The sequence below is a fragment of the Neoarius graeffei genome, chromosome 5 (genome assembly GCF_027579695.1).
Source record: "Neoarius graeffei isolate fNeoGra1 chromosome 5, fNeoGra1.pri, whole genome shotgun sequence".
Taxonomy (NCBI): domain Eukaryota; kingdom Metazoa; phylum Chordata; class Actinopteri; order Siluriformes; family Ariidae; genus Neoarius; species Neoarius graeffei.
The window spans coordinates 71,176,068-71,190,347 of record NC_083573.1 but is presented as its reverse complement, the minus strand read 5'-3'; the positions used below and the strand labels follow the sequence as shown (position 1 = coordinate 71,190,347).

General features: G+C 42.5%; 1 protein-coding gene across 1 annotated transcript in view; it reads left to right on the top strand.

The window, feature by feature from the left end:
• The window catches only part of LOC132887035 (collagen alpha-6(VI) chain-like), a 66,681-nt gene that overhangs the window by 37,029 nt on the left and 15,372 nt on the right, over nt 1–14,280 (top strand). The window contains exons 25-26 of the mRNA XM_060922342.1: nt 4,889–4,951; nt 5,038–5,100. Coding sequence (XP_060778325.1) covers nt 4,889–4,951; nt 5,038–5,100 — 126 coding nt within the window. The remainder of the gene's footprint in view (nt 1–4,888; nt 4,952–5,037; nt 5,101–14,280) is intronic.

The window sequence follows — 14,280 nt, the reverse complement described above, 5'->3', positions numbered from 1 at the left end:
TCTAAGCGACTGATGGCCTCTCTCACATTGGCTAATGTTCATGAGTCCACCATCAGGAGAACACTGAACAGCAATGGTGTGCATAGCAGGGTTGCAAGGAGAAAGCCTCTGCTCTCCAAAAAGAACATTGCTGCTTGTCTGCAGTTTGCTAAAGATCATGTGGACAAGCCAGAAGGCTATTGGAAAAATGTTTTGTGGACAAATGAGACCAAAATGGAACTTTTTGGTTCAAATGAGAAGTGTTGTGTTTGGAGAAAGGAAAACTCTGCATCTCAGCATAAGAACCTTATCCCATCTGTGAAACATGGTGGTGGTAGTATCATGGTTTGGGCCTGTTTTGCTGCATCTGGGCCAGGACAGCTTGCCATCATTGATGGAACAATGAATTCTAAATTATACTAGTGAATTCTAAAGGAAATATCAGGACATCTGTCCATGAACTGACTCTCAAGAGAAGGTGGGTCACGCAGCAAGACAACGACCCTAAGCACACAAGTCATTCTACCAAAGAATGGTTAAAGAAGAATAAAGTTAATGTTTTGGAACAGCCAAGTCAAAGTCCTGACCTTAATCCAATCAAAATGTTGTGGAAGGACTTGAAGCGAGCAGTTCATGTGAGGAAACCCACCAACATCCCAGAGTTGAAGCTGTTCTGTACAGAGGAATGGGCTAAAATTCCTTCAAGCTGGTGTGCAGGACTGATCAACAGTTACCGGAAACGTTTAGTTGCAGTTATTGCTGCACAAGGGGGTCACACCAGATACTGAAAGCAAAGGTTCACAGGCAAGAGGCAGGATACACCCTGGATAGGTCGCCAGTCTGTCACAGGGCTAACTCAGAGATGAACAACCATTCTCGCACACATTCAGATCTATGGGCAATTTAGAGTACTAGTGCATCTCAAACAATTAGAATATTGTGAAAAAGTTTGATATTTTCCATCAGTTGGTGAAAATTTAATATATTCCATATTCATTAGACAATCTAAAATGTTTGAAGCATTTTTCTATTTTAAGTTTGATAATTATGGTCTACAGCACAAATTATAAAAAAAACATATCTCAAAATATTAGAGTATTTCATTTCAAGTTTGAGTAAAGCAGTATACAGTGTATCTCTCTCTCTCTCTCTCTCTCTCTCTCTCTCTGTCTGTCTCTCTGTCTGTCTACAACCCCAATTCCAAAAAAGTTGGGACAAAGTACAAATTGTAAATAAAAATGGAATGCAATGATGTGGAAGTTTCAAAATTCCATATTTTATTCAGAATAGAACATAGATGACATCAAATGTTTAAACTGAGAAAATGTATCATTTAAAGAGAAAAATTAGGTGATTTTTAAATTTCATGACAACACATATCTCAAAGTTGGGACAAGGCCATGTTTACCACTGTGAGATGTCCCCTTTTCTCTTTACAACAGTCTGTAAACATCTGGGGACTGAGGAGACAAGTTGCTCAAGTTTAGGGATAGGAATGTTAACCCATTCTTGTCTAATGTAGGATTCTAGTTGCTCAACTGTCTTAGGTCTTTTTGTCGTATCTTCCGTTTTATGATGCGCCAAATGTTTTCTATGGGTGAAAGATCTGGACTGCAGGCTGGCCAGTTCAGTACCTGGACCCTTCTTCTACGCAGTCATGATGCTGTAATTGATGCAGTATGTGGTTTGGCATTGTCATGTTGGAAAATGCAAGGTCTTCCCTGAAAGAGACGCCGTCTGGATGGGAGCATATGTTGCTCTAGAACCTGGATATACCTTTCAGCATTGATGGTGTCTTTCCAGATGTGTAAGCTGCCCATGCCACACACACTAATGCAACCCCATACCATCAGAGATGCAGGCTTCTGAACTGAGCGCTGATAACAACTTGGGTCATCCTTCTCCTCTTTAGTCCGAATGACACGGCGTCCCTGATTTCCATAAATAACTTCAAATTTTGATTCGTCTGACCACAGAACAGTTTTCCACTTTGCCACAGTCCATTTTAAATGAGCCTTGGCCCAGAGAAGACGTCTGCGCTTCTGGATCATGTTTAGATACGGCTTCTTCTTTGAACTATAGAGTTTTAGCTGGCAACGGCGGATGGCACGGTGAATTGTGTTCACAGATAATGTTCTCTGGAAATATTCCTGAGCCCATTTTGTGATTTCCAATACAGAAGCATGCCTGTATGTGATGCAGTGCCGTCTAAGGGCCCGAAGATCACGGGCAGCCAGTATGGTTTTCCGGCCTTGACCCTTACGCACAGAGATTCTTCCAGATTCTCTGAATCTTTTGATGATATTATGCACTGTAGATGATGATATGTTCAAACTCTTTGCAATTTTACATTGTCGAACTCCTTTCTGATATTGCTCCACTATTTGTCGGCGCAGAATTAGGGGGATTGGTGATCCTCTTCCCATCTTTACTTCTGAGAGCCACTGCCACTCCAAGATGCTCTTTTTATACCCAGTCATGTTAATGACCTATTGCCAATTGACCTAATGAGTTGCAATTTGGTCCTCCAGCTGTTCCTTTTTTGTACCTTTAACTTTTCCAGCCTCTTATTGCCCCTGTCCCAACTTTTTTGAGATGTGTTGCTTTCATGAAATTTCAAATGAGCCAATATTTGGCATGAAATTTCAAAATGTCTCACTTTCGACATTTGATATGTTGTCTATGTTCTATTGTGAATACAATGAGTTTTTGAGATTTGTAAATTATTGCATTCTGTTTTTATTTACAATTTGTACTTTGTCCCAACTTTTTTGGAATCGGGGTTGTAGTTCAGTACATGCAACCACAATCATGGGGAAGACTGCTGACTTGACAGTTGTCCAGAAGATAACCACTGATGCCCTACACAAGGAGAGTAAGCCACAGAAGGTCATTGGTGAAAAGGCTGGCTGGAAAAGGTGTATAAACAACAGGGATGACCACAGCCTCGAGAGCATTGTCAAGAAAAGTTGATTCAAGAACTTGGGAGAGCTTCACAAGGAGTAGACTGAAGCTGGTGTTAGTCCATCAAGAGCCACCATGCACAGACATCTTCAGGAAAGGGGCTACAACTGTCGCATTCCTAATATCCAGCCACTCCTTAACCAGAGACAATGTCATAAGCATCTTACCTGGTCTAAGAGAGAAATAACTGGACTGTTGCTCAGTGGTCCAAAGTCCTCTTTTCAGATAAAAGTAAATTTTGCATTTCATTTGGAAATCAAAGTCCTAGAGTCTGAAGGAAGAGTGGAGAGACACAGAATCAAAGGTGTTTTAAAGTCCAGTCTGACATTTCTGCAGTCTGTGATGATTTGGGGTGCCATGTCATCTGCTGGTGTTGGTCCACCATGTTTTATCAAGTCCAAAGTCAACACAGCCATCTACCAGGAGATTTTAGAGCACCTCATGCTTCCATCTCCTGACAAGCTTTATGGAGATGCCAATTTCCTTTTCCGGCAGGACTTGGCATCTGCTCACAGTGCCAAAACTACTACTAAATGGTTTGCTGACCATGATATTACTGTGCTTGATTGGCTAGCCAACTCCATCTGCCCTGAACCCCAGAGAGAATCTATGGGGTATTGTCAAGAGGAAGATGAAACACCCGACCCAAAACTACAGACAAGCTGAAGGCCACTATCAAAGCAACCTGGGCTTCAATAACACCTCAGCAGTGCCACAGGCTGATCACCTCTATACCACGCCACATTGATGCAGTAGTTCATGTTAAAGGAGCCCCAACCAAGTATTGAGTGTATAAATGAACATACTTTTCAGAAGTTGGAAATTTTCTATATTGTAAATCCTTTTTTCATTGATCTTGGGAAATATATTCTAATTTGAGATTGTGGATTTCTGATTTTTATGAGCTATATGCCATAATCTTCTTCAAAATCAAAACAAATAAAATGCTTAAAATATTTCACTTTATGTATAATGAATATTTACTTTGTTGAATTAAATTATGAAAAAGTGAACCTTTTCACAATATTCTAATTGTTTTGAGATGCACTAGTAGATGGTTGACCTAATCACCATGTCTCTGGACCGTGGGAGGAAACCAGAGTACCCAGAGGAACCCCCTTCAGGTACAAAGAGAACAGGCAAACTCCATACAGAAAGGCCTGAGTCAGCCAAGATGTTTGAACCCAGAACATGCTGTGAGGTGACAGTGCTAACCACTGCATGCCATATCTCATCTCATCTCATCTCATTATCTCTAGCCGCTTTATCCTGTTCTACAGGGTCGCAGGCAAGCTGGAGCCTATCCCAGCTTACTACGGGCGAAAGGCGGAGTACACCCTGGACAAGTCGCCAGGTCATCACAGGGCTGACGCATAGACACAGACAACCATTCACACTCACACCTACGGTCAATTTAGAGTCACCAGTTAACCTAACCTGCATGTCTTTGGACTGTGGGAGGAAACCAGAGCACCCGGAAGAAACCCACGTGGACACGGGGAGAACATGCAAACTCGGCACAGAAAGGCCCTCACCGGCCATGGGGCTCGAACCCGGACCTTCTTGCTGTGAGGCGAAAGCGCGAACCACTACACCACCGTGCCGCCATATATATATATATATATATATATATATATATATATATAATTTTTTTTTTTTTTTTTTATAAATGGTTACGTTACTGGCATTTAGTAGACTCTCTTATGCACAGCAACATATGACATACCCAGAGTAGCCTGAGGAGCAGTTGGGGATTACATGCCTTGCTCAAGGGCACTTCAGCCATTTCTGCTGGTCCAGGGAGTCAAACCGGTTACCTTTTGGCCCCAAAGCTGCTTCTCTAACCATTAGGCCATGGCTTCCCACTTCCCACAATTAAAACTTATAACCCCAGTCAGTCTATGTTCTATGACTGATTAAAGGAATTATTTCTTTTCCTGTCCAGGGACCAGTGGGTCCTTCTGGTGCTCCTGGACAGAAAGGGATAGCTGGTTTTCCAGGACCTCAGGTGTGCTTCACAATTCAGTCCACTACAAGAATATCTTTTTTTCCACAAGGCTGTTTGTTCTTAATAATGCTAATAACTTCTACCAGGGACCACCTGGCACACAAGGAAACATTGGATCTAAAGGAAGTGTAGGACCCAGGGGACCAAAGGTATTTTTTACATAACCTCACATGTAAGAGCCATTTTTGCATTTAAAGTCAAATTGTAATATGTGTTACAGGAGCTCCCTTACCCCCCTAGTTATTTTATTTTGAAAAGGACCCTTAGTTTGATAGAGTTGGATAGAGCCTTGAAGTTAAGATGGCTGCCGCTCACCTTTGATCTCAGAAGTAGAGAACAAAGGAATTTGTTTGGAGACTAGTGGCATATAGTTCTTTACAAGCCTTTGAATTTTGATACATTTAGTTTATTTTGATCTCTCCTTGGATGTAGTTTGTACCTTTTTTAACCACCTTGCCTACTGACCATTTTGTTTGGATTACGGGATTTGTTTGGAGCATCCTTTGTCCATTCAACTATCTGCCTGCTACCCTGCCTGTCTGCCTTGCTTGATGTTCATCCATCTATCCATCCCTCTGTTATCATCCATCTGAAAAGGTACAAGTTATACTTTAATTAAAAGCTTGTCAAAGAAGTGACCAAAGTCAATTTTGAAACATGGCACAACAAAGGTAAAGAACTTTGCCATTACTTGCGCTGTTTGGCAGTGGACTTATTTTTTGAATTGTTTGGAAAGCATGGAATCCTTTGTTGACTGCAATGGAAGCAATTGGAGTTTTTGAGTTAAGTCTTTGGAATTTAAGAAGTTTTTTGATCTTTTGAGAGTTTGCTTTTGAAAGTGGTTCACTATTGGAGTGCCCTATTGCTGAACTTGAATTTACTAGTGGAGCAGATTATGATTTTGGTTCATGTTTTGAAGAGAATAAAAAAAAATATACAACTGCTGTGTGGATTTTTGAAGAGTATTTATTTTGTGTATTGTGAACTGAGCTTAAATATGGCTGATGACATTGATTTCACTTTGCGCAACGCGCAGAGGGAAATTTGGGGTGTGTACACAGAATGAGTGAACTGAAGGAATCACTGGAGAGTGGAAACATTGAAGCTGTTAACACGGGCCTTGAACAGTTAAATGTGGTATTGAATGATGTTCATCAATCTGTGCAAGTGTTACTTGATGAAGATGAAAGGAGAAGTGATTAATGATTGGTATGAAGCAAAGATGCAAACATTCAAAACATTTTTGAAGGAGGTAGACGTGGGAAAGTGCTCAAAGTGAATTTCAGCCTGTGGTTACTCCTCTAGACAGCATATCCAATGTGTCAGCCAGTAGGATAGGACCTACACGTTCTACTAGTACTGCCTCCAAGTCGTCTTCAGTGTCTTCTGCTTGCCTGAAAGCTGAAGCTGAAAAGGCAGCCCTTCTGCAACGTACCGCAGCACTTCAGAAAAAACGTCTTGCAAAGGGAACAAATTGAAGTTCAAAATGCAATGGAAAGAGTTGAACTTGAAACCGAGCTGGCTGCAGCCGATGCTAAAATACAGGTTTTACAGAGCACTGATACTCAACTAATGAGCTCCAAACTCGCATCAACAAAGCTTTTAGAAATGCCAGGAGATGCCATGAATGTATATCTGGAGAGTCAGTATAAAAGAGTAAAGGGAGATCTTCATCCAGAACCATCACCTGTGGAATATGCCCAAATTTCTGTTGTTCCCAAAACTCCACTGCAAAGAGCCTTAGTACAGGACGTAAGGCCACGGAGGTCCGACCGGCATGTTCAAACGATGCAACTGAATCCGACCAGTCAAGCTGCTGCAGGCGCTTCCCAACCGCTTGCACCCTCAAGCAACAATAACATGGGTGATTATAGCTGATCTTATTGTGCAGCAGCAAAAGATGAATTCACTTCCAACTAGAGATCTGACTGTATTCAATGGAGAACCTCTCAATTTCAGACCATTCATACAAGCCTTTGAACACCGCATTGAGAGAAATACCATTAGTAGCCAAGACAGGCTTTATTACCTTGAACAGTTCACCTCTGGCCAGCCGAAGGAGTTGGTCAGAAGCTGTCTTCATATGGGTGCAGACAGGGGCTATGCAGAGGCAAAGAGGCTACTGGGAGTTCATTTTGGAGATGAATTCAAGATAAGTGCTTACATAGACAAAGCCTTAAGTTGGGACAATATCCCATCAGACAATGGTGAGGCTCTACAGAGTTATGCTCTCTTCCTGCGTGGCTATTGCAATCTACTGCGCACTTTAAGGTACATGGATGAATTAAATCTACCATCAAATCTGAGACTGCTTGCCTCCAAGGTGCCTTACAAAGTGAAAGAAAAATGGAGAATGCATGCTTATGATACAAGGGAAAGAACAGGAGTAAGGGCCACATTTGGAGATCTCGTTCATTTCTTGGAAAGACAGGCCAGGATTCTGCAAGATTCCATTTTTGGAAGCCTTCAAGATGTCCCAGCATCTAAAAGACCATCAAGGGCAACCATCAACATCTGTAAGCCCATTCCGAGTCCCAGACAGAAGAGCAATGGGGCCAGCTTCACCACAACTGTAGCAGTGGTACCTGAGAACACTGCAGGACATTCTACTGCAGAGAATGTTGTGCAAGTGTCCAAAGTGCCCCGTCTGTCAAAACTCTGTCCTGTCTGTGATAAGCATGAGATTGTGTCATGTCAGGAATTGCTAAAAAGGTCTCATAATGCAAGAGTTGATCTTTTAAAGACTAAAGGTATTTGCTTTGGTTGTCTGATTAAACGGCACATGAGCTGAAATTGTAAAAACAGGCAAACATATTCTGTGTGCTCTAAACACCATCCCAGTATCTTACACATCACAGAATGAAATAAAAGGCCAGAATTCTTCAGGTGACTCAAAGATCTTGGAAAGATGGTGAACAGTGGCCTAGTTTTGCTGAAAGCAGAGGCGTTTGATAATAGTGATGAGCACTGCACTCTTTCAATTGTCCAAGTCAAACTGAAGAACTCAAACCACACAATACAGACATATGCTTTCCTTGACCCAGGGAGTTCTGCAACATTTTGCACAGAGCAGCTCAGAAGAAGGTTGAATGCAATGGGCAAACAACAACAAATACTTCTACGCATGATGGGGCAAAAGAAAGCTATTAACAGTCTGGTTGTCAGGGGCCTGGAAGTTTGTGCACTGGAAGGAAAAGCCTTTATAGAATTGCCTGAAACTTGTACTCAGCAGGGAATTCCAGTTAGCAAGAAACATATCCTTACACAAGATGATCTAGCAAAATGGCCTTATCTTCAGGATGTTCAGATTCCCAGCATTGATGCAGGAGTTGACTTGCTCATAGGTATTAATGCACCTAAATTGATGGAGCCTTGGAGAATCATAAATAGCCAGGATAATGGACCCTTTGCAATCAAGACTCTCATAGGTTGGGTGGTGAATGGACTTCTCCATGGTGAAGATGCATGCACCAATAAGCAAGGTCATAGGCATGTTCATGTGCATCGTATTTCCGTTGATAAATTGAGTGAGCTTCTGATCCAGCAATATAACCATGATTTCCCAGAGAAGAGGTTTGACGAAAAGAAACAAATGTCAGTAGAAGATTGTAAATTCATGCAGATTATGGACAGCTCTGCTGAGATGGTCAATGGACATTATCAGTTGCCTTTACCATTCAAGGACAACCTCACAATGCCAAACAACTGTCACCTGGCAGAACAAAGAACATTGTCATTGAAGAAGAAAAAGTTTCAGAGAAATGGTGATTTTCACAAAGAATACAGGGCCTTTATGGAAATGGTCATCTCTAGTGGGCATGCTGAGCTTGTACCCCAAGATCAGCTGACTCAAGAAGAAGGAAAGGTGTGGTACATGCCACATCATGGTGTGTTTCACCCAAAGAAGGGGAGCTTGCGTGTAGTATTTGACTGCTCTGCGGGTTATCAGGGGACCTTGCTAAATATCGAGCTTCTTCAAGGTCCGAACCTCAAGAACACCTTGATTGGAGTTTTAGTCCGCTTTTGTCAAGGCAAAATATTCTTATGCGCTTTACAAGATATAAAAGTATTTTTTTTTTTTTTAAAAACTAAAATCCGATTTACATGTTTATAATAAATAATGTTCTTTAAATAAAAAAAGTCTTTAATTTAGATTTGAAAATGTTCACGTCGCCTGAATTCCTTATATCAAGGGGAAGGCTATTCCACACTTTTGGGCCAGCAACCGCAAAAGATCTATCACCAAATATTTTACACTTGGTTCGAGGAACAGTGAGATGATGATGTCCATCACTCCGCAGTTCATAGCGGTTAGCTCGCTTCCTTTCCAACATTCCACATATGTAGGCTGGAGCAGAGCCTTGAAGAGCTTTGAAAACAATCAGTGCGATCTTGAACTTGATCCGTGAAACCACAGGGAGCCAGTGGAGTTGGAAGAGCACCGGGGTTATGTGGGCATACCATGGGAGAAGACAAGTCACCTGCGCTGCAGCATTTAGGACATGCCGTAAGTGGTTAAGTTGGTATTGAGAGACACCGTAGAGTAGAGAATTGCAGTAGTCAAGATGAGACATCATGAAAGCATAAACAAGGGTCTTGGTGGCATCTTGTGAAGGAAACTTCTTTATCTGCCTTATCTTATAAAGCCCAAAAAAGGCTTTACTGCAGACTTTACCAATGTGCACGTTCATGGACATATGCGAGTCAAACCACACCCTGAGGTTGCATACAGAAGAGACTGGCTTAATCTCAGAGGCACCGACATGCACAAAGTCAATGTTAACTTTCTCAAGTTGTTGACGGGAACCAATAATAAGAAACTCAGTTTTACCATCGTTGAGCATCAACATGTTCTGGCTCATCCAAGCACGAACGTCAGCAATACATTCCTCCATGGCCCAGATGGCTTGATCTTGGGCAAGTGACGACGTGGGATGAAACGAAAAATAAAGCTGAGTGTTGTCTGCATATCCTTGAACGGAAGGCAGGTGATTTTTCACAACATGAAACAACCGAGACGCACACACAATAAATAATGAAGGACCCAAACAGCTTCCCTGAGGAACTCCACTAAGGAGAGAAAAGTCCCTAGACTGATCCTTATTGATGGTCACATGTTGCTTCCTCCTGCTAAGAAATGATTTGATCCAAGAAAGGGCAAAGTCATTAATACCAAAGTCACTCTCTTGCAGATCAGACAAGAGCCTGTGGTCAACAGTGTCAAACACTGCACTTAGATTTAACAAAACGAGTAAAGTGACTTCCTGCCTGTCCATGCTGAGAAGCATATCGTTCTGCGCTTTGAGCAAAGCTGTTTTAGTGGAGTGGTGCTCACAGTAAGATGACTAGTTACTAGGCAGGGGCGCATATTTGAAGCAATGGTCAAGAACCTGAGGAATCGCAACCTTCTCAGCAATCTTAGATACAAAGGGTAGCTTGCTGACCAGCTGAAAGTTACTATATACAAGTTCGAGACCAAGCTTCTTTAGCAATGGTATAATGAGTGCGATCTTCCAACATTCAGGAACAAGACCGCTAGCCAGAGATGAGTTTACCATCCTTGTTATGATGGGGTCGAGCACATCGAGACATTTCTTCAACAGCCACGTGGGAATTGGATCTAGCTCACAGCAAGCGTTCGAAGATGAAGAAATTGCATTACGTACCACAGCTTCAGACACAGGCGAAAACTGTGATAAAGTCTCTTGAGGAGATGGAATAGAAAAGATGGGTTCAGAAGCTAAACAGCTGGCAACACTTTCTCTGATAAGAGCAACTTTCCGACAGAAAAACTTCATGAATTCATCGGCAAGTTGGCGTGGATCGTCATGAGGCGGAAGAGCATCAATACGTACATTGCAGGGAGAATTCACTACACCAAAATGTTTCTTTGAGCCCCCTGCACAGTCTTCAATTAGAGCAGCGTAATATTTTCTTTTTGCTTCATTCAAGCGAAAACAATATTGATTACAAGCTAAACAATAAGCCATGATGTCATAATCAAGGTTGCTTTTCCTCATTCTAATTTCCAACTTTTGCCGATTAGACTTCAGTTTCCTAAGCTCATTATTGAACCAAGGTACCCTAGGGTGGTTGACAATGACCCTATGAAGAAAAGGAGCATGCGCATCGAGAATTGAGCTCAAAATGCGATCATAACCATCAGCAAGCTTACGATCATCGAGATTTGGCAGTTCTGAGTTGGCAATATCTCTCTGAAAAGCCATGATGTCAATGTCCCTACACTTGCGAAATGAGATTTCTTTCACAGACCCTAAGATTGATGGAATAGCAAGTGAGGTAATAGTAAAACAATAGTCAGAAAGAAACAAAGATGGGCATGGCGAGACTAGAACCACATCATTGAATGACCTGGTGATAATTGGGTCAAGCCAGTAGCCAGAAATGTGCATCGCAAAGTCAATGTGCTGAGTCAAACCAAAGGTCTCAAGAAGTTCAGCAAATTTCCTTGCATCAGCGTCTGAAGAATCATCCATATGAAAATTGAAATCACCTGCAATAACCAGGACTTCAGAACAAAGAACTAAATCCTCGAGGAACATGCTAAATTCTTCCAAAAATACACTGGTAGCAATGGGGTGCGTCTCCGAATACGGCGGACGATTATATAATAACAAACTTTAGTTACGTGACCACAAGCGCTGATATGCCACTCAGATGATTCAAATGATTGTTGCCTGTGTTTTTCCTCAATCAGAGTAGTATTCAAACTGTCCCGCACAAATATTCCAGTCCCACCACCAATCCGACCATCCTCTCTTGGAACATTCCTAAAAGAATATCCAGGAGGAGCTAGACTTGCTAGAGCTGCGGTATCATTATCGCGTAACCAAGTTTCCGTGACAACACAAACGTCAATGTTCTTATCAATAGCATAGTCCACAAAAACCTCAGATTTATTTCTCAGAGATCGAGCATTAACATCCCCAAAAATGATTGACGTTTTCCTTTGCGAAAAGCGTGAAAACTGAACATGTTTAAGAGGAACAAGATTCTTGTGGTTTTGACTAGTGACGACGTATAGGCGATTTTTTTACGACACCCATGAAACTCACGGGATCGATCCCGAAATCAGCAGACGGTAAAAAACTGATTGTTGAAGTAGACAATAACATCCCTCCAGGGACCGCCACGCATGATGTTAAAAAGCCATGCGAACCATCGCCAGGCACAGGCAAGTAAGAAGCTGAAATGCAGTTGTTCGTATTTCAGCTTGCATAGGTGATAACTTGAATATTTAATAAAGTGGCTGCACTAATATTCAGACCACGTTCTTCATGATTTTCTTGATCACAAAATCCATCTTCAGTAGATATTGACGATATCGTGGTAGATATTCGGCAAGGAGAAAGGTTGCAAGATTTACTTAATCCTCCTCTGCACCCCCGGCGCATCGGCCTGTATTTCAATATCCCAAGTTGAATTAGTAACTTCCATAGTTGTCGGTTAAGTGGCTTCCTTGGCGTGCCAAGTGAAAATCTCGCCTCATCATGTCAACTTCCTTCATTTCCTCTGGTGGCCAGATGGAGACATCACTCAGCCACTAAAGGAATACAGAATGATTGCATCTTTTTGGTGCAACATCATCAGCCAGCTCAGCAAGCTATGCATTAAGAAGGATAGCTGAGGATAACAAAGGGTGCTTCTCAGCTGAAGCAACAAGCACAGTTAAGAACAACTTTTATGTAGATGACTTGCTGAAGGCTGTTGACACAGAGAGCCATGCCATCAAGCTCTGCGAGGAGTTGAAGTTACTCTGTGCAACTGGGGGGTTCAAATTAACTAAATGGATAAGTAACAACAAGGCTGTTCTGGCCTCCATCCCAGATCCTGAAAGGGCAAAGGATGTAAAAAATTTTGACCTTGACATTGAGGATCTGCCCATTGAGAGAGTGCTGGGTGTGCAATGGTGTGTCAAAGATGATGTATTCACGTTCCAGGTAACCATCAAAGAGTGTCCAACCAGTAGACGTGGAATTCTCTCCATGGTCAGCTCCATATATGATCCACTTGGGTTCCTTGCACCCATCACCTTTCCTGCAAAATGCATTCTACAGGAGTTATGCAAGCAGAACATTGGATGGGATGAGGAGTTGCCAGAGATCCATGTCCAATCCTGGAAGCGATGGTGGCAAGATCTTCCAAGAGTGAAAGAGTTCAAGGTCAGTCGCTGTTTGGTCCCAGCCACTTTTGGAAGTGTCGAGGCAGCCCAGATGCACCACTTCTGTGATGCGAGGGACATTGGGTATGGCACAGTTACCTATCTGAGGCTGACAAGTTGCAGCAACAGGGTTCATGTCACCTTTCTAATGGGAAAGGCCCATGTTGCCCCATTGAAACTGATGACTACACCAAGGATGGAGCTCACTGCTGCTGTTCTTGCAGTACGTATGGATGAGATGCTATCTGAGGAGATACATATGGAATTGGAAAGGTCTCTATTCTGGACAGACAGCACGATCGTTTTGAGGTACATACGGAATGAAAGCAGAAGATTTCAGACCTTTGTAGCCAACTGCCTTAACGTCATCCGAAGTACATCAGAGGCATCTCAGTGGAAATACATAGGCACAAAATTGAACCCAGCTGATTGCGCCTCTTGGGGACTGCACATTGAAACCTTTCTGAAAAGACAGACCTGGATCAGCGGTCCAGATTTCTTAAAGGAATCACCTGATTGCTGGCCTGACCCTCCGTCTGAACTTGTCCTCCCTCCAGACGATCCTGAGTTAAGAAAGTTTGTTACAGTGAACGTTGCTGTAAAGGACAGCTATGATGTCACTACTTACCTGATGAATTACTTCTCAATATGGATGAAGCTGAAGAAAACCGTAGCATGGTTCCGCAGGTTGAAGTCCATTCTTTTAGAACTGGCCAGGAAACACCAGGCAGGGATGGATCAAAGCAGGCATACAATGGTCACAAGAAAAGGAAAACGAGAAAACTGGTCCATATGTGTTATCAGTCAGTGATATGGAAGATACAGAGATGGCTATTGTGCAGTTTTGCCAGAGGCAGGGATTTCCACAAGAAATGGTGTGGCAGCAGGGGCGTGGTCAAGCGGCGGTCTGTGCAGGGAGGGTGGAGTCAGGGAAGGTAAGTGGCAGAATCACTGCACCTGACGGGAATTAACCTGTTTGTGTGTCTTCCTCAGTGACCGCGCCCTATAAGAGGAGAGGGAGAGCAGAGGAAGGGAGCTCTCCCGACCAGAAGACGTGTGTGTGTGTGTGTGTGTGTGTGTGTGTGTGAGCGAGCGAGCGAATGCTGAAAAGCTTGAAAATAAATTATTGAGAATTCAGTTCTGGCCT